Source organism: Cricetulus griseus, chromosome 3 (genome assembly GCF_003668045.3).
Source record: "Cricetulus griseus strain 17A/GY chromosome 3, alternate assembly CriGri-PICRH-1.0, whole genome shotgun sequence".
Lineage (NCBI taxonomy): Eukaryota > Metazoa > Chordata > Mammalia > Rodentia > Cricetidae > Cricetulus > Cricetulus griseus.
Window position 1 is genome coordinate 22,213,192 of NC_048596.1, and position 21,225 is coordinate 22,234,416.

A 21,225-nucleotide genomic window follows, 5' to 3' on the forward strand; every position below is an offset into this window, starting at 1 on the left:
TGCCACACAGAGAGCTAAGCTGTGTCTGATAGATTTTCCAAGATTACATTCCCTATGACCACAGCCCAACACACATACATGGATACATAGGTGCTTAGATGTGTAGATGAGTGGACATGTTGGCACATGGACACTTACCAAAGCCTTGACCAATCTTATCAGCCACTGGAAAGCTTCCTCTTCCAGCAAACTCCTCCCCATGATCAACCATGGCTTCTTTCACAGCTTCGTAACCAAGCAACACCACAGCAGGCTTCCTGCCCAAGTACATAGTGAACACAGGACCATAGACTTTTGAAAGCTGCAAAATAAAAAGTAATTTAAAATGGAAAAAAATTATCCTTTATTAATAATAATTAATAATATATGTTAGTGGTTAAGAGGCCATGCCTACCAGAAGACCAGGTAGGCTGCCCACTGACCTTCCCCACTCTTTCCTTTATTCTAGATCCAGTTCTCATGGTTGCTTCTAGAGCTGCAGCAGAACACCAGCTGCAGCTCCCCACTCCCCTGTTCCATCCACACCTCCTATGGACCCCACAGACCATCTCACACCATCCTTCCATCCCTGCTTCTTCACTGTATTCCATGCCCCAACATGACCACAGGCCACATCTGCCAGCAGACAAGGTAGGATGCCAATGGACCTGACCCACTCTCACTGTTACCCAGAACCAATACTCAGGTCATGCCTAGCACTGCAACAGACTAACTCATCTTGGCTTTCCCTTCCACCAACCTCCAACACCAGCAAGCATTCCAATGACTACACCAGATGAGCATGCAAGGTAAAGAGCCAACACACTCTGAAAATCAGGAGTATGAACAGAAACCAAGGAACATAACACCCACCCAACCAAGATAAATCCAAAAATTAGCACCAAAACCTATAATCACCCCAGACCAAGATGCCTAGATGCTAGTGTAAGAACATAAGCAATAACAGCCAGGACAATATTTCTAGAGCACAAGAAAAAAAGGAAAAAAAAGCCTTAAACATGTGGGCAAAAAACTCCTGTCCTTCCTTGTCTCAGTTGCTGATGGTATATTGTCCAAACTGAACTAGACTGCCAAACTTTTCCAAAACAAGGTAGAACAGTCCTTCAGAATTCCCTGACTCCTGGGAATGTCTGTAAGATATGCTAGTCCTCTACAGAGCTAGGCATACAGAGTTGGATGCCCCAGTGTTGCAAAATTTGGGTGACTGTCCAGGCAACCTGATGTCCCTGTCATTAGGTCTTTCTGTGATCCTTGATAGTATTCCTAAGTTATAATAGAAAGTAAATTAAATTTAAAATTTTATACTCAGAAAGATAAGTCAGATAATTGAGTATTTTCTCTAATTTTGCCAAATACAAACAGATTGGATATTGTAACTGTAGTTATTAATTGATAAGTATTTTGTTATATATAGTTTTACTATGTTAAGGTTAAAACCTTCTTTTTTAATTAGACAAAAAAGGGAATGCTGTAGAAGAATTCTTTGTACACTGTGAATATGTATTGCTCTCATTGGTTAATAAAAGCTCATTGGCCAATAGCCAGGCAAAATGTATAATGTGTAATCAAACTGAGGATACAGGAAGAAAGGAGGGCAGAGTGGGGACAGTCACCAGGAGTCACAGAGGGAACAGGACATACTGGATGACAGGTAAAGCCATGAGCCACATAGCAGAGGGTATATAAGAAATATGGGTTAATTTAAAATGTAAGAGTTAACTAGTAATAAGCCTGAGCTTTTTGCCAAGCATTTAAAATTAATGTAAATCTCAGTGTATTTATTTGAGAGCAGCTATGGGACAGGAAATCTCTTCCCACACAGAACATCAAATAGATTGGGCCAGAGAAGAAAATCCCATTGCCATATAATAATTGAAACACTAAACATACAGAGCAAAGAAAGAATGTTAAAAGCTACACAGGAAAAACACCACATAACATATAAAGGCTGACCTATCAGACCTATCACAATGGAGATTCTAAAAGACAAAGGGGCTTGGAAAGATGTGCTTCTGACTCCAAGAGACTATAGATGCCAGCCCAGATTACTATACCCAGAAAAAGTTTCAATCACCATAGATAGAGAAAATACAACATTCCATGATAAAGTCAAATTTAAACAATATCTATCTACAATCCAGCCCTACAAAAGTTGCTAGAAAGAAAAGTTAAAAAGAAGAAATTTAACTACACTTATGAAAACCTGGGAAGTAATCTCACACCAGCAAAACCAAAATAAGGGAAGCATACATACATATATACAACACACACACACACACACACACACACACACACACACACACACTCAGAAAAGGAGGGGTGCTAGGGAGAACTGTGGTTGGAATGTAAAATGAAATCAAAGAATAGAAAAAATTTAAAAAAGAAAACCACTACCACCACCACCAACAACAATGAAACAGAAATTATCATTGGACATTGATATCTCTCAATGTCAATGGCTTCAATTCCCCAATAAAAATAAACAGATTAACAGAATGGATGACAAAACAGAATCCATTCTTTTGCCTCATCCAATAAAAACACCTCAATATCAAGGGTAAACATTACCTCAGGATAAAGGGTTAGATAAAGACATTTCAAGCAAATGGACTTAAGAAGCAAACTGTTATAGCCATTTTAATATCTACCAAAATGGACTTCAAACAAAATTAATCAAAAGAGATGGGGAAATGCTACAATTTCATTAAAGGAAAATCCACCAGAATAGATTTGAATTTTTAACATCTATGCACGAAACACAAGGGCACCCACTTTTGTAAAGGAAACACTACTACAGCATAAATCACACATTGACCCTCACACATTGATAGTGGAGACTTCAATACTCCACTTTCACCAATGGACAGGTCACCAGACAAAACTGAACAGAGAAATGCTGGAGCTAACTGACATTATAAACCAAATAAACAACAGATATCTAAAGAACATTCCACACAAACATAAAAATATACCTTCTTTTCAACACCTAAAGGAATTTTCTCCAAAATTGGCTACATGCTTAGACACAAAGCAAGTCTCAATAGATACAAGAAGTCTCAATAGATGCAAGAAAATTAAAATTACTCCCTGCATCCTATCAGACCACCACAGATTAAAGCTGGATATCAACAACAGCAACAGAAAGCTAAAGCCTCATGGAAACTGAACAACTCTGTACTGAATGAAAAATGCGTTAAGACGGAAATTAAGGACTTTCTGGGATTCAATGAAAACGACTAGGCGGGGGATTCCCTCGTTCTAGTCTTCGGTTTCCAAATTTATGGGACACAATGAAAGCAGTGCTAAGAGGAAAGTTCATAGCATTAAGTACCTATATAAAAGAAATTGAGACATCCAAGGCTAGAAACTTAACAGCATATCTGAAAGCTCTAGAACCAAAAAGAAAGAAGCACACCCCAAGGAGTAGATGTCAGGAAATAACCAAACTGAAGGCTAATATCAATAAAATAGAAACACAGAGAACAATAGAATCAATGGAACAAAGAGTTGGTTCTTTGAGAAAATCAACCAGGTAGACAAACCCTTAATCAAACTAACTAAAAGAGTAAACATCCAAATTAATAAAATCAGAAATGAAAAATCATTGTTTGAGACCAGTGTACCTGCCAAGAATGACACCAAATAAACCTGCATTTATCTGTTTCTAATCTGATCTGATCGGGCCTTTTGCATTGGTAGAAACCTGTATCGTGTGCCAAAAACCCTGGAGAAGTTGAGCCCCCAGCTGGAGGGCCGGGCCCCAGGCTGCTTGGGGACCACTTCACTCCCCCCACTCTCTGCCTGACTCCATCAACTTTTGATTTGGGGTCAGTCGCCATTTTCCAGCCAGTGCCTAAGATGTACTGGGTACCTCATCTTGTTAAAGATCTTGAGCCCTCTACCAAAAGTCACAGCTACACCAGGGCAAGCCCGTTCTGGAACAGAGATAATCTCTGTTCAGGGGAGCCTTGCTGGATTGGAAGGCGTTCCTACCAAGGCTACTCAACCTTCACTGCTTGATCCCAGGCTACTGCGGGGGATCCCTCGTTCTAGTCTTCGGTTTCCAACACAAGCTCAGGAATAAACAACACCAGATCTAAACCTGATCGTCAGTCACCTCTGGGGTGCCTGCTATGAAATTTATCCAAATTGGGAGTGTCTCAGACTTTATGTCAAAACACAACCAATCTAAATGGCCACCAGAGGGCACTCTTGATTTTAACATCCTCCGTGGTCTTGAAAACTGTAGGAACATGAACTAATGGTCTGAGCTCCCTTATGTCTAGGGCTTTGGGGGCCTGTGCTCCCGCCTCTCCCTTTATAGCCAGTGCATGAAAGCACAAACCTTATTGGCCAGGGTTATGGCACTTCTTCATGCCTTTCATCCAGGAGCTCCACGATTCAGGCATCCCCCTTCTTTCCCCAGCCCCGCCTACCGCTTCCCTTTCTTCACTGCCACATACTTCACCTGGTTGCCAGCCTTCTTATCTTTACCCACCCCTTCCTTCTCCCCCTCCGTGACAAATATCAACCTTTCCCCCGAAACACCTCTCTCTCTTCTCCCTCTTCCTACTGCCCTCCCATCCTCTCTACCAACACAAGCTCCACCTAATGGTCAACCCCATCCGCTATCTCCACTTGCTCCCCATCTCCCTCCCATCTCCTGGCCTTCTCTGGCCCTCTCCACTTCTACAAAGCCACAACCTACACCCTGGTCCCCATCCACACACTGGCCGCCCCCCCCCCAGGGGGGACCTCCCCTGTGGCTTCTCATGCACGATCCTGGGGATCCCTGTTCTCCTCTGGCTCCTCTGAGAGATGCCAGGCTGCATGTCCCTTTCTCCCTCCAGAATCTATCCCAAATTATAAAGCTATGGGAATGGTGGAGCTTTTGGAGTATAGGATTCACAGAATACAGTATGTGGGGCCAGTAGACAGCTTTCTCCAGTAGGGAAGCCTGCAGGCAGTCCTGCTGCAACACCTCTGGGCCCACAAAAAAACCAAACAAACAAAAATTAAATGGCGCACAAGTTACTCCTCCCCTGAAATTCCAACACTAGAGGAGGTAGGAAAAGTTTTGTCTATTTTGTATGTATAAATGGATCTCTGCCTGTACATTTTGTTGCAAACATGGAGCAACACAGAATTGCATTAAACTCAGTTAAATATATAAAAGTATATGGACATTGCATGTTTGTTTCCCTGGTCTTGAATGTGTAAGTTTGCTATGTTCCATGTGTCTTGGTGATCGATCAACTGTTTCTGTTGCAACTAATTGCCTGGGCTCAGAATTTACCTCTGGGCTTTCTGGCCACTGAACCTAATGTAATAACAGTAATTTGCACGTCATTCAGGTATAAATGATATTAAAGTTGTTTTTATGCTGTTCCACTTTAATAAAAAGCTGGGTCTGGAACTGAGTTATGGCTCAGCCTTTTTCAGACGCAGGCATGGTTTTTAAAGTCTCTGTGTCTGAGGTCAAAACCTGCTAGCAAGAAAGAACAAGAGCTGACCAGCTAAGGGATTTTGGCTTATAAGTTATTGGATATGCTACAGATATCTGAAATATCTGTAGCAAGATTAACTTAAAACTCTTAACTTAGAGTTGGAGCTATTCTGAGAATCAGTTGGTTTGCTACCATCTTAACTAAAGGCAGCCACCTGCGCAGTTGTCCTTTTGACTAGGGTTGGATAAGGCAGATGTCATGGCTTCACTGCCACCTTGACTGAGGGCAGCCACAAGGAATGGGCCAATCAAGGAGACAACAGATCTCCAGGGATACTTTTAAATTGGGGTAAGATTTTGTCTAATTCCTGTTCTGTCTTAAAAGCCAAGCTTATAAAAGATAGTGTTTAAAACAATGCTTGTTTAATAGGGTATTAAAGCTGCATCTCTGTGTGTTCATACAACATATCTTGCAGGCAGCCAAACTTTGTAACGTAAGAGCAATCCACTAGGTATTGATTTTAGAGACACTGGATTTACACTGTTAAAACTTGGTTTTGTCTTCTGCAAATTACAGTTGTGCTATATGTCTTCATTTTTGAAGGAAAAAAAAGTACTTTCATTTCATGTTACCAGAACACACAGTTAAAAGATCTTAAACTTCTTTAAAAGAGATTTTTAGAGTTTTATAGAAGGTTTAAGTAAACTGGATTTTTCAAGAAACTGTTTTAAAATGTTTAAATTTATAAGGCTATGAGACATTTTAAATTTTACAAGATATTTTATTATAATGTCTTTGTTAATATATAATCTTAATAAACAAATAAAAGGCTAAAAATAAAAAACAAAAATAAAAGGCTAAAACTTAGGACCACTGATAGACACCAGAGACTAAGATATTCCTAACTTACGATATAGTCAGATGGTAACCAAAGCAGTCTGGCGGGGAAAAAAAAAAAAAAAAAAAAAAACTTGTATCCACAGAGTCTCTCAAGCTAAGAGAAATTAAAATACATATGACTAACCTCCTTGTTTTTGCTAGCATTGCTAAGCTGTAGCTAATTTGCTAAACTAAGTTATACAGGGAACTATAATGGTACACTATGTAAGTATTTTAAAAGTTCCCAACCTCTTGTGGGGTTTGTTTTTAAGCCAAAAATTGTTTGTAGCCTGAAGCTTTTCTCTGTCCCACTCAGTCCCACTGGACCAGTTTCTGGTCCCTGAAGTCACTTATAAAACAATCACTCAGAGGTTTAACATTAATTACAAACTGTTTGACCTATGGATATTGTGAAAGGTGATGTTTCCCTGATTTCTTTCTTATTGGATCTATCATCTGTATATAGTAGGGCTACTGATTTTTTTGAGTTAATTTTGTATCCTGCTACCTTGCTGAAGGTGTTTATCAGCTTTTCGGGTCACTAGTGTAGACTATCATGTCATCTGCAAATAGTGAAAGTTTGACTTAATCCTTTCCAATTTGTATCCCTTTGATCCCCTTTTCTTGTCTTATTGCTCTAGCCAGAACTTCAAGTACAATATTGAAGAGATATTGGAGAGAGTGGACAGCCTTGTCTTGTTCCTGATTTTAGAGGAAACGCTTTGAGTTTCTCTCCATTTACTTTGGTGTTGGCTATTGGTTTGGTGTATATTGCGTTGATCATGTTTAGATATGTTCCTGTTATTCCTGTTCTCTCCAAGATCTTTATCATTAAGGGATGTTGGATTTTGTCAAAGTCTTTTTCAGCATCTAGTGAGATGATCATGTGGTTTTTCTTTTTCAGTTTGTTTATATAGTGGATTACATTGATGGATTTTCGTATGTTGAACCATCCTTGCATCCCTGGGATGAAGCCTACTTGATCATGGTGGATGATTTTTCTGATATGTTCTTGGATTCGGTTGGCCAATATTTTATTGAGTATTTTAGCATCAATGTTCATGAGGGATATCGGTCTGTAGTTCTCTTTCTTAGTCCTATCTTTGTGTGGCTTGGGTATCAAAGTGATTGTAGCTTCGTAGAAAGAGTTTGGTAATATCCCATCTGCTTCTATTGTGTGGAACAGTTTGAGGAGTACTGGAATTAGCTCTTGTTTGAATTTCTGGTAGAATTCTGCAGTGAAGCCATCTGGCCCTGGGCTTTTTTTGGTTGGGAGGCTTTTGATGACTGCTTCTATTTCATTAGGGGTTATAGGTCGATTTAAACTGTTTATCTGATCTTGATTTAATTTTGGTAAGTGATATTTATCCAGAAAGCTGTCCATTTCCTTTAGATTTTCCAATTTTGTGCAGTACAGGTTTTCAAAGTATGATCTGAAGATTCTCTGGATTTCCTCAGTGTCCATTGTTACACCCCCCTTTTCATTTCTGATTTTGTTAATTATTGTGCTCTCTCTCTGCCTTTTGGTTAGTTTGGCTAGAGGTTTGTCTATCTTATTGATCTTCTCAAAGAACCAACTCTTTGTTTCATTGATTCTTTGTACTGTTTTCCTAGTTTCTACTTTGTTGATTTCGGCTCTCAGGTTGATTATTTCCTGGCGTCTACTCCTCCTTGGTGTGTTTGCTTCTTTTTGCTCTAAAGCTTTCAGTTGTTCTGTCAATTCTCTAATGTGACTTTCCTCCAGTTTCTTCATGTGGGCACTTAGTGCTATGAACTTCCCTCTTAGCACTGCTTTCAGAGTGTCCCATAAGTTTGGGTATGTTGTGTCTACATTCTCATTAAATTCTAGGAAGTCTTTAATTTCTTTTTTTATTTCTTCCTCAACCCAGGAATGGTGCAATTGGGTGTTATTCATTTTCCATGCGAATGTAGGTTTTCTGCAATTTGTATTGCTGTTGAATTCTAGCTTTAATGCATGGTGGTCTGATAAGATACAGGGGGTTATTTCAATTCTTTTGTAACTGTGGAGGTTTGCTTTGCTGCCAACTATGTGGTCAATTTTTGAGAAGGTTCCCTGTGGCACTGAGATGAAGGTATATTCTTTTGTGTTTGGATGGAATGTTCTATAGATATCTGTTAAACCCAGTTGGGTCATAACTTCTGTCAGATCCTTTGTTTCTTTGTTAAGTTTTTGTCTGGTGGTCCTATCTAGTGGTGTAAGGGGGGTGTTGAAGTCTCCTACTATAAGTGTGTGTGGTTTTATGTGTGGTTTGAGCTTTAGTAATGTTTCTTTTACAAATGTGGGTGCTTTCACATTTGGGGCATAGATGTTCAGGATTGAGACTTCATCTTGATGGACTTTTCCTGTGATGAATATGAAATGCCTTTCTTCATCTCTTTTGATTGATTTTAGTTTAAAGTCTAATTTGTTAGATATTAGGATTGCTACACCAGCTTGTTTCTTGAGCCCATTTGATTGGAAATTTTTTCCCATCCTTTTACTCTGAGATATCACCTGTCTTTGAAATTGAGGTGTGTTTCTTGTAAACAGCAGAAGGATGGATTCTGTTTTCATATCCATTCTGTTAGCCTATATCTTTTTATGGTTAAGTTAAGACCATTGACATTTAGAGATATTAATGTCAATTTTTCATTGGTTCTTCTTTGTTTTGAATTTACTGGTGGTTGTGTCATTGAAATTGGATATCGCCCTCCTGTTTCTTTTTGTGTTTGGTAAAATTAGATTATCTATTGCCAGTGTTTTTGTGAGTGTAGTTAAGTTCGTTGGGTTGGAGTTTTTCTTCCAGAACTTTCTGTAGTGCTAGATTTGTGGATAGGTATTGTTTAAATCTGTTTTTTTTTACATGGAATATCTTGTTTTCTCCATCAAGTTTTGCTGGGTACAGTAGTCTGGGTTGACATCCATGCTCCCTTAGTGTTGTAGGGTATCTATCCAAGACCTTCTGGCTTTCAGAGTTTCCATTGAGAAGTCGGGTGTGATTCTGATTGGTTTGCCTTTACATGTTACTTGGCCTTTTTCCTTTGCTGCTCTTAATATTTTCTCTTTACTCTGTAGATTTGGTGTTTTGATTATTATATGTTGGGGGGACTTCTTTTTGTGGTCCAGTCTGTTTGGTGTCCTGTAAGCTTCTTGTACTTTCATAAGCATATCCTTCCATAGTTTGGGGAAGTTTTCTTCTATGATTTTGTTGAATATGTTTTCTGTACCTTTGAGTAGTGTTTCTTCGTCTTCTTCTACACCTATTATTCTTAGGTTTGGTCTTTTCACGGTGTCCCATATTTCCTGGATATTTTGTGTTAGGGATTTGTTGGACTTGAGGATCGGTTGGCAGAAAGAGATGGAAGAGTGTGGTGTTTCCAGATTCAGGGAGCTCCTCCTTGTCTGTGCGTGTCTACCCCAAGCAGGCGGGTGCAGGCCCGGGGTGGTCGGGGTGAGTGATGGTTTGGGTGGGGGTTGGGTAAGGGCAGAGGCTCACTCACCTCATTCCTGGGTTGGTCGGCAGAAAGGGATGGAAGAGTGGGGTGCTACCAGATTCAGGGAGCAGGGAGGTCCTTCTTGCCTTGGCGTGTCTACTCCAAGCTGGCAGATGCAGGTGGGGGTGGAAGGATGGGGGTGGGGGTGGTCGGGGTGAGTGATGTTTTGGACAGGAGTTGGGTAAGTGCAGAGACTCACCTAGTTCCTGGGTTGGTCACTGAAATGGAAGAGTGGAGTGCTACCAGATTCAGGGAGCTCCTCCCTGCCTGGGTGTGTCTATCCCAAGCCCACAGGTGCAGGCGGGGGCAGGGGGCATCTGGGTGAGTGATGTTTTGGGCAGGAGTTGGGTAAGGGCAGAGTCTCACTCACCTAGTTCCTGGGTCGATTGGCGGAAAGCTAATCTCTCCTATTCTCATGTGCATTCAGCACTGGAGAAACAAGCTGACTTGCTGAATATTGGCCTATATGTCTTATTAGCTGTGAATGTATTAATTCACATATTGTCATTCCTCAGGAACAAAGGGAAGGACATGCAAGCTTTACATAAGGAAATTCTAGAAGGAACATTATGAGCTAAGCAGGCAGTGGACAATGATGAATTAAAGAATGTTTCAGAGGCGTTAGGGGTTAGGCAGGCATTGGACCGTGATGAATTAAAGGATATATGCAACCAACTAAAAATAGTCAAATAGTCTCTCTTTCCTATTCCTTTGTTACTAAGGTATAAGATACCCAGAATAGGCTTCAACAATCGGATAATGCCATTAAATCAATGGCTGGAAAATTCGAGAGAGACTATGGTAGAATTAGAGCTGAGTTTCAAAGCTTACAAGATGAATTACAGAACAGAGATAACAAACTAGAAGTATCTATCAAGTCGATTGCTGAGGCAAATCACAACCTTGATTCAAAATATCAATCTCTGAATGGCAATCTCCGCACCACCCAGATGCTAGCTAGGGATGAATGTATTACCTGTCTAGAAAACCTTACAGAAGAATTGTTGCAGCAAATCGTGGATTCTATATCATGCCTTGAATCTTTCATGATGAATGAGATTAAAACCTCCCATAAGGATGTCCTGGCCAGGCTGAAGAATCGATTTGATGAAGAGGCAGACTTGCTCCAATCTGAGGTGCCTACTCCAAGCAGGTATTTCAATCATTCTAAAGTCATTATGCACACATCTCTAGTCTACCCGGCCATGGGGGTGGAAAAGCAACCAACTAAAAGACACTCCCAGGGGCAGACATGCCTGGCAACCAATCCAGTTGAAAGATCTTAAGCATATTAAAGAATCAGTTGACTTGTATGGTCTTCATAGCCCATACGTAAAACAGCTGTTGCATTCATGGGCCACCTTTAACAGGGTGACACCCACAGATTGGGTAAGATTGGTGGTGTCAACTGTCCTTGATAACTTTTGCCAAATTGAATGGAAGGCATTGCTCAGAGAGGAAGGAAAACTCCTAGAGTGGCAGACCATTAGGGATGGGGTTGATGCACCCCTTCAGAAGATCCTAGGAGAAGGTATTTATGCTGACCCACAGGTTCAGGCTGAATATGACGACCATATAGTGTCCCTATGCAGGAAAGCAGCACTAGATGCATGGGATAAGGTTCGTGAGCCAGGAGAACGACTAGAAGCTTATACCAAAAGAGAACAGGGACAAACAGAACCATTTAAGGACTTCTTAGATCGGTTGACCAGAGAAGTACACATACAAGTAACAGATTCAGCGATAAGACATTCGATTTTGTATACCTTAGCTTATGACAATGCAAACCCAATATGCAAAAGAATACTTTTGCCTTTAAAGATCAGATCAGCTCCACTAGAAGAATGGGTTCTGCATACTGCACACATTGACTATAACATGCAAGGTGCTGGAATCTGGGCAGGAGAAGCTGTCTCAAGAGGTTTCAACAGGAAGCAGGGGTTTACTATGAAGTTCTTGAGAATAAACAAGAATATTGATAATGACCTGTGATATATAAGGATCAATGTGGCTTTATTGGCCAATGGCTCAGAAACATATATGTCATCGTTTACTGGTCCTAGGGCATGCATCCTAAGGTTAGACCAACCACATATTCTTCTTCCTATGGTTTTTATAAGAGAAAATAGTAGTTTAATAAAATGTTTCCCTTATGTTTTTAAGGCATAGAAGAACAAAACTGTATATACTTACCTGCATATAATCACATCAATGAAAGTGTAAGTCTAGTAAGGAAATAGGGTGAAATTGAAAGTTTTAAAAATCTGTACCATAGTCTTTGAGATAGTATGCTAGTTTTTCCTATACTATACATTTCAGGATCTTTGTTGGCAATATCATAAAACAAAATTTTGTACAAGTCTTTTTATAAAATACTTGTACATAAATAAAACATCATGTCAAATTAGCTAAACCCATAGTCTATACAATTCTGGAAACTTCTATGCAGGTAGAATAACCATTTGGAATGGAAACTATGGAGTTTTACTTTGAATTTTACACTTTTAGTAACAAATATATAAGCATGTGTAAACCTGTAGAGCCACTGTAAACAGAAGTGCTAATAAATAATATTACAAATTATTGCATCAAATTACTCTTAGGCAAACCACAATCAACCATCTGAATTTTCACTTGAAAATCTGGAAACCACTGTGAATGATCTGTTTGGTGCTGGGACAGAGACAACAAGCACAACGCTGAGATATGCTCTCCTGCTCCTGCTGAAGCACCCACATGTCACAGGTAAGGACACAGGTGGTGACCCACAGTGCTCCTGTCTGATGATGGAAAGCCACTTCTAGTGTCATGTGTGTTGTTATTCTTAGAGAAGTCTCAGAGCGTCACTGCCTGTGCCACTCACTGGCTGTAATGAAGAGTGTGACTAAGAGAAACAGACTGGTTGTCAGAAAAGCAATCAACTTCTGCTTAGTGTCTGAGTTCTCTGGAAGGTAAACGGCTACAGGCATGGCCAGGGTACATTGTCGTGTGGATGTATGTTCTTCTCTTCTTAAAAGTCATGTCTTTAGATCAGCAAAAATCTTTCAGTTTCCTTTTCTCATTTGGATGAATCAAATTTTTTTGGTGGAGAAATAAAACTCACCTCACTGAAGCATAAGCAAAAAGCCTAGAATTTTCTGAGACTAGCTGAGATAATGTACATTTTGAGAAACATATTTAGATCCTCTAAAAAACATTTTTCTATTGAGGCAGAAAATGTAGATTAAGGAATTTTATCACTTCAGAAGTTCATTTCCTTAGCTTCTGTTGAACAAAGATTTATTTCAACTGTACCAATAGTGTTTCCTTTTACACTGTACACTGTACTTTAAAATAGCTCCAGTATTCCAGCATATATGAAACACACCCTCGCTCCTGTGCCCAATATATACTGCATGATAAATGCACAAATATGAATTAAAAATGTATATTTTAGGATAGGAAGAGATAACAATAAGCAGCCAAGAAAGCTTCACCAAATTACTGAAACAACAGTATGAGGAATGAGAAAAATAAAGAGCAGGAACTATGATGTTGAAACATAAATGTTAGATGAACCTGCATGTAGTAAGAAAAGTAACCTGTGAATCTGTATCTACAGGCCCCTCAAGACTCTTATTCTAATGCAATGCAGTTTAGTAGAGAAAAGTGCTATATACAGGATGCTGGCCTCATTCAAGTTCCCTTCCCATTCCCATTCAACAGGTGATCCCCCCTCCAGGAAAAATAAATTCTTAAGAGAATCTAAGTCAAAGAAGCCTTGTACCTGACACATTGATGATTGACAGGGAATGAGCAATGCATGGGGATCAAAGGAGAAACCGACACAATTTGAGTCCCAGAATTCCGCATGTCAGAGCCCATTCTGTTTCCTATTCTGTGAATGTGAGCAATAGGGTCTATCCTCCAGATAACATGAATAAATCAGCATGTCTTATTTTTCCACCTTAATAGAAAATATCTTCCATGTGTTAATCAGAATGGATGCAATCATCCATCCAAAACAGGATCATAGAGTTTTAAGACTGAATAGAAGCATGAAACCCTTCAGGGAGATCCCTCAGTCATATGTAAACTGTTCTCATCAAGACTACACCAAAATTCTCCAGATCAGTTGGTTTCTTGTAAGTTTACAAAATCAGAGGTAGATGAGAACACCAGGATTGCCATAGAATTATCCAATTTTCCATTTCTTCATGATACTTGTAAGAATGTTTTTTCATACTAATATCTGAAGTAAAGTCACAGAAATTCAGGGCTCCAGGAATCTGAATGGAGCTTGTGGGAAAGGAAGATTATCAGAAGGGTGCTGGGTAACAGGTCTGAGAAACTCCCAATTCAATATTTACCATGTGAATGCTGTAGCAGTTTTACAAAGAAAGTGAGGGATGAAAGAGAAACAACTTGTAGTTTAATGCTCCTTTTAATTGAATATATATTCCCAATGTTTAAAAATACACACTTAAATATCCAGTAGAATTCTAACTCAAGAAATGGAAAATTACAAAACATAAAAATGTATCTATTTATCAAAACACTGCTAATAATGGAAATAATCATAATTTTCATAATAATGAATAATACTTATGTAATTACAATTAATCTAATAATGCATATTGTTACAACAAAGTATTATAAACCTATCTGCTGTTTTTCCCTTTTTCAATGAAAAATGTTTTTCTTACATAATGTTATGATTATGGTTTCCTCTCCCATTAATCCTTCCTCTTATTCCCCATCTCCCCTCACATCTAGATGCACTTGTTTTCTTCCTCTCAATAGAAAACAATTAGGCTTCTAAATAATAATATAATTTATTATATATTATATGACACAAAATAACAAATCAGAATTGGACATAAAATAGAGGAAAGGAACATAAGAGAAGGCACAGGAAACAGAAACCCATTCATTTATACATCAATGAATCCTATAAAAGCACTAAACTGGAAACCATATTATATATGCAAATGTCCTAGTGCAGACCTACACAGGCCCTGTGCACACTGCCTCAGTCTCTTGAGTTCCTATGTTCTTTGACTATTTTGACTTTAGAAGAATTTATTTTCTTAATATCCTCCATCCCTTCTGGTTCTTACACTGTCTGCCTCCTATAGCACAGGTTTCTCTGATCCCTGAGGGGAGGGATTTGATGGAGACATGTTGGGGAATGTACTTCTGTGTATGTTCATCTTATTGGTTGGTGGATAAAGTACTGTTTGGAAAATAAGACAGCAAGTTAGATGGGACTAGGAGTCAAACAGGATTCTGGGAAATGTAGTAGTGAAGTGTTGATCCAGGCAGGAAGTGACATAGCAAGGAGACTCATATTTAAGGAAGGACAAGAAGCGGTCCCTTTTTCCCCTCTGCTCTTTCTCCAGTGGTGCGATGTGATCCACCAGCAAGGGAGGACACCAAATGAAGGTGGTTGATAAGATAAGTCTTACAAAATATATAGAATTATGATAATTACAACTGAGCCTGCAGATGAGAAATCCTAATCATTGGCCCAGCAGCATTTGTCCCTAAAATAAGTCTCTATATTATTTTGTCCATCCACGTGGTGGGCACAACTCAGACAGCTGGGAGAGACTGCCCACATGGTGGTAGGGCTCAGGCGGCTTTGGACAGAAAGATTTATCATAACAGAGACATTCCATTTAGAACTAAAAATTCCAAGGTCTGTCACTCTCTACATAATGTCAGGTTAAGTGTTTCTGTATCTGTTGCTGTCTTTTGCAAGATAAAGTTTCTCCAAAGATGTCTGAGCAAGACACTGATTTAAGAGTATAGGAGAATGTCATAAGGAGTCATTTAATTGCTTTGTTTTGTGGTTGTTCATTTTTTATTTTTAGAAAAGAAGTATTCAGTTTTACCATGGGTTCCTGAGATATCTAGTATTCCATTATTTGCCCCCCAAGAGTTTTCAGGAATAGGTTTGATATCATGGGGTGGGACTTAATTCAAATCAGTTCTTGGTTGGTTACTCCCACAAGATTTGTGCCACAATTGCCCTATCATATCTAGCAGGCAAGACACCATTTTGATCACAGGGTTTGTGGCTGAGTTGGTGTTTAGTTTCTCTTTTGATAGTATACAGAGTACATTCTTTTAAAAGATACTGAAACATAGGCGTAAAGATCTATATAGGCATCAGGTTGACTTCTCCATGTTAACAGAATTATGCAGTTGTTACTTCAGCAATGGGGTCTTGTTGTCAGTTTGTGGAGAGCAGCTCATTGTTTTGGACACAGCCTTGGTTGTTTGGAGATTTCACAGTATGCTTTGACCAACAACTCAATTAGATGTAGCCTAACTCTAGAACTAGAAGATTCATTTGATGACAAGGGATGTTCAGTTGGGGCTCGGTCTCTTAAATATTTGGCTATTTCATTTAGATCACCTTCATATATGTTTCAAATATATATATTTAGGAAGTTTCTACTGTATTAAGATTCCATACTATTCCTCAAATGGCCCTGAATTTTAACTGTCTCTCCCTGTATTCCCTCCTGCATTCCTGTCTCTGCTTCCCACTTAATTCCCCCATATATCCATAATTATCTATTCTACCTCCCTTTCTTCGCAGGAACTATCTGTCCTCCATAGTCGCTTAGTTACATATAACCTCTGTGGTTCTACAGAATACAGCTTGTTTATCATTGATTTAACAGCTAATATCCACTTGTTAGTTTCATCCTTTTAACTGAGGATTTAATGATTTTTATTCTTTTTTGATGGCTGAGTAATACTTCATTGTTAAATTTATTGCATTTTAAAAAATCAATCTATCTTTCTGTTTAGTGATCTATTCATTGTTTCGATTTCCTGGATATTATAAATAAAGCAGCAATGAACATGGCTGAGCAAGTGTTTCCATGACAGGATGAAGCAACTGTATGCACAAGAATAGTTTAGCTGTATCTTGCTGGAGATTGATTTACAACTTCCAAAATTTCTATCACACTGATATCTGAAGTGGCTGTACAGGTTTTTGTTCCCACCAAAAATGCATTAATATTCCCTTAGATCCTTATCCTCACCAGCATGAGCTATCACATTTTAAAAATTGATATTCTCCATTCTGTTGGGTTAATATGAAATATCAAATAGTTTTATTTGCATTTTTATGATGACTAAGGTTTCTGATCATTTTTCTAAGTTTCTTTAAGTTTTTCTCAGCCATTTGAGTTTCATCTTTTGAATATTCCCTGCTTATATCTCTACCCAATTTATTAATTGGATTATTTGTTTTCTTGATATCTTGTTTTTTTTAATTCTTTACATATTTTTGAAATTAGTCCTCTATTGGATGTGTAATTAGCAAAAATCTTTTCCCATTCTGTAGCCCGCCACTTTTGTCCTAATGATAGTGTCTTTTGCTATACAGAAGTCTTTCAGTTTCATGAGGTCCTAAAATGCTTTTAGTAATGAGAAAGAGGAAGGCTGTTTGTGTTTTGCACGTATGTGTTTATATAGATGATGTAATACAACTGAAAAATTCATTTCCTATATCTGAAAGTCATAAATGGTATACATATGTGGGCATATAAGAACAGTCATTTTACAAGTAAGAGTACATTTCAGAAGTAGTTGAAGAGGTTGAACTTGCTCAATATGGTGTGTGAGAAGAAAAGTCTTTTAAATTGTACACATGCAACACACATATATGTTCACCCCCCAACCAGTCCCGCCCTTCCCCCTCTGCTCCCCAGGGAGGGTAAGGCCCTCCATGGGGGTCCCCCAATTCCACCAATCATCCTGGGCCATGCCTAAGCCCTCCACCATGTGTCCAAGCAGAAAGAGCATCCCTTAACATGAGATGAGCTCTCAAAGTCCCTTCTTACACCAGGGAAAAATACTGATCCACTACCAGGGGCCCCACAGAGAGCTGAGGACTCCTCGTTGACAAGCACATTCAGGGGTCTGGATCAGTCCCATGCTTTCTTCCCAGAGGAGGGTTCATGTGCTCCCTTTTGTGTGGGCCAGCTGTTTCATGTGGGATTCACCAGCCTATTCCTGACCCCTTTGATCTTCATTCCTCCTTCTCTGTACCTGGGTTCCAGAGTTCAATTCAGTGTATAGCTGTGGGTGTATGCCTATGCTTCCATCAGCCACTGGATGAAGGCTCTAGGATGGCATATAAAATAATCATCAGACTCAATATAGGGGAAGGTCCTTTAGGGTAGCCTCTCCATCATCACCTAGATTCTTAGTTGGTGTCATCCTTGTAGATCTATGGAAATCTCCCTAGTGCCAGATCTCTCCTCGGACCTATAATGGCTCCCTCTGTTATGGTATCTCTCATCCTGCTCTCCTCTATCGTTCTCCCGACTCAACCTTTCTGCTCCTCCATGTAGGGGAAGCTGTAGCCACGCCTTCTTAGGGGCTGGCTACAGGAGTACCTGAGGGCTTGTGAGGGCGTGGTCAGAGTGAGTAGGGGGACTGCGTTTTCGGTTTCGGTTTCTCTTTGCTTCTTGCTGTACAGACTACCACCGGCTGGCTGGTTCGCTCTGTAAGTAAGGCTTTTCCCTATTAAATACCCTTATATTTCTACCTGACTCCGTATTGGTAATTACCTACTATATCTGGTGTCAGAAGTGGGATATTGGAAACCCACACCCCATTTGGGACAGGCTGTGGGTTCCATCGGGCCCGCCGCCTAGGCCCGGAAAGCACCCTCTCTCCACAGGCGTTCCCGGCTAGCAGCTGACCCACGGCAGCTGTGCTGCTCAGTCATCCACCCAGTTTCTAGCTGCCTAGAGGTGAGTAAGTTTCGGCTTTCAGCAGAGGCTTCCCCTTGCGGCAGAACGGGAAAGCCAAAGCTGAAAAGCCGTATACTCTCTAAGATAAGCGCAGGCGCTTTTGTGACCTCTCTCCACTGCTGACCAACTGCTGCCAAATGCCTCGGAATAACTGAAGGCCTGTGCTACCTGCTGGTCAAATATATTTACTGCATCTGGAGTAGAAATCAGGTAAAATCATGGCGGAATATTTATCATTTGCTGAAATTGGTAATGTTTTTGCTTATTACATGAATTCACTGTTTGAGGAGGATGCTAATTTGCCAATTATTGGCCTATATGCTGTCATGGCAGTCAGCTTGCTGGTACAAATAGTATTACTAGCCAGAGGACTCAGGAACAGGGACAGAAATAACCTCACCACCTGCTTGCAGGAAATAACAGCTTTACGCAATGAGGTTTTGGAAAACAGATTAGGTCAGACCACAATTGTGCAGCAAGTGGAACAGAAATTGGATGATAAGCTTGGCTCTGTGTCCAATACACTAAAGACAGAGCTGTCTGATGAGATACAGCGTATTTATGATAAGATAAACACAGAGAGATCCTCCATGTCTGAGGCCTTAGAGGCTAGGCTGTCAGAAGACCATGACCAGCTAAAGAATATCTGTAGCCAGCTAGAAACTCAGACAGTCAATGTTACTCATCAACTAGACGCAACGGTACAAAATACCCAGCATAGGGTTAAAGAATTGGACAATGCCATTCAATCAGTTATTGAAGCATCCAAGGTAACAGATCAGAAATTTGAGTCTAGATTTGAATGTTTGGAAGATAATTTACAGTACAGGGCTGGCAGATTACATAGGTCCATATGGTCGATTGCTGAGGACTCAAAATCAGCAAATCATGACCTGGAATCTAGACTCCAATACCTAGAAGGCAGTTTCCATGCCATCCAGACGCTGTCTAAGGATGATCGTATGAAAGACCTAGAAAAACGTGTAGATGAGCAGTTAGAGCAATTTACAGATTCACTAACGTGCTTGGAATCTTTTATGATTAAGGAGATTGAAACTTTTCAAAAGGATATCATTGCTAGGCTTAAAGATCAGTGGGATGCCTCAGAAGCAGAATCACTCCAATCCCAGGCACCTACTCCACCCAGGTATCGTGACTATTCTTCTAAGGTTGTTACTCGTACACCATTAGTGTACCCAGCTACCATGGTAGAAAAGCCAGCTTCTAAGAAACACCCTCATGGACGAATGGTTTATGAATGGCAACCTATACAGCCGAAGGATCTTAAGAATATTAAAGAATCAGTTGTCTCATATGGTCTCCATAGCCCATACGTAAAACAGCTATTACATTCATGGGCAACCTTTAACAGGGTGACACCCACAGATTGGGAACTATTGGTAACAGCTGTACTTGAGAATTCATGCCAAATCCAGTGGAAGGCATTGGTAAGGGAAGAGGCAAAGCTCCTTAAACGTCAGGGCATAAAGGAAGGTTTTGAAGCCCCTCTAGATAAGCTTCTTGGTCAGGGTATTTATGCTGACCCACAGGTTCAGGCTAAATATGATGACGATATACTGTCTCTTTGCAGGAAAGCAGCATTAAATGCCTGGGATAAGGTTCGTGAGCCAGGAGAACGTCTAGAAGCTTATACCAGAATAGAACAGGGACCTACAGAACAGTTCCAGGACTTCTTACAAAGGTTAACTAGGGCAGTAGAATTACAGGTAACAGATCCAGAAACAAGACAATCAATTATATATACAATAGCTTATGAAAATGCAAACCCTATATGCAAAAGAATACTTTTGCCTTTAAAGATCAGATCAGCTCCGTTAGAAGAATGGATTTTGTATGCAGCCAACATTGACTATAATGTGCAAGATACTGGAGCTTGGGTAGGAGAAGCCATTTCAAAAGGTTTAAAACGGCAACAGGAAATTAAAAGTTCTAGAGATGAGGATGTAAGGGCTTGGCAAGGAGAAGCACCTTACAGAGGTCAACATAGGTACCAAGAGGCTAGAGGTTACTACTACTATGAACCAGAACCTTGGGGAGGAAGAGCCTTCCCCTTGAGACCACGAAGGCGCCAGGAACCTAGATGTTTCAACTGTGGTAAAATGGGACATACTAAGAGAAATTGTAGACAAATGAATTCTAACAATGCCTCATATGGAAGGCCACTGCCTTCTGGATTGTGTAGAAGATGTGGTAAGGGCAGACACTGGACCAATGAATGTAGATCGACCAGGGACATACAAGGAAACCCCTTAAGGTCGGGAAACCCCGAGGGGGGCCTCAAGAAGGCCCCCACATCGAGAAAGGTCAGGTCATTCCCAATAGCAGTGGAAGACAATCTCTCACAGGAACAATAGATAGTTCTTTGCATATTGTGAAAAAAGATATTGCTCTAGATGGTAGTTTGAATAGTGATGAAGAATCAAGTGTGAATGGACAAAATGAGAAACGCATATTTTGGCAAGCTTCTATTAATGATAAAAGGCCTCAGTTAAAAGTTAAAATTAATAATAAAGTTATTTCTGGCTTAGTGGACACTGGGGCGGATGTAACTATTATTACTCAAAAGTCTTGGCCTCAGAAATGGCCTCTTAGAGAGGCAAATGTACAATTTTTAGGAA

The 21,225-nt window shown here is 39.9% G+C and overlaps 1 protein-coding gene across 1 annotated transcript in view; it reads right to left on the bottom strand.

The window, feature by feature from the left end:
• Positions 1-17,609, bottom strand: part of LOC100753681 (cytochrome P450 2C18) — a 58,613-nt gene extending 41,004 nt beyond the window's left edge. Inside the window, 3 exon segments of the mRNA XM_027407459.2 lie at positions 139-300; positions 16,982-17,032; positions 17,507-17,609. Of these exon segments, the coding sequence (XP_027263260.2) occupies positions 139-300; positions 16,982-17,032; positions 17,507-17,609 (316 nt within the window).
• Positions 17,610-21,225: the final 3,616 nt, after the last annotated feature.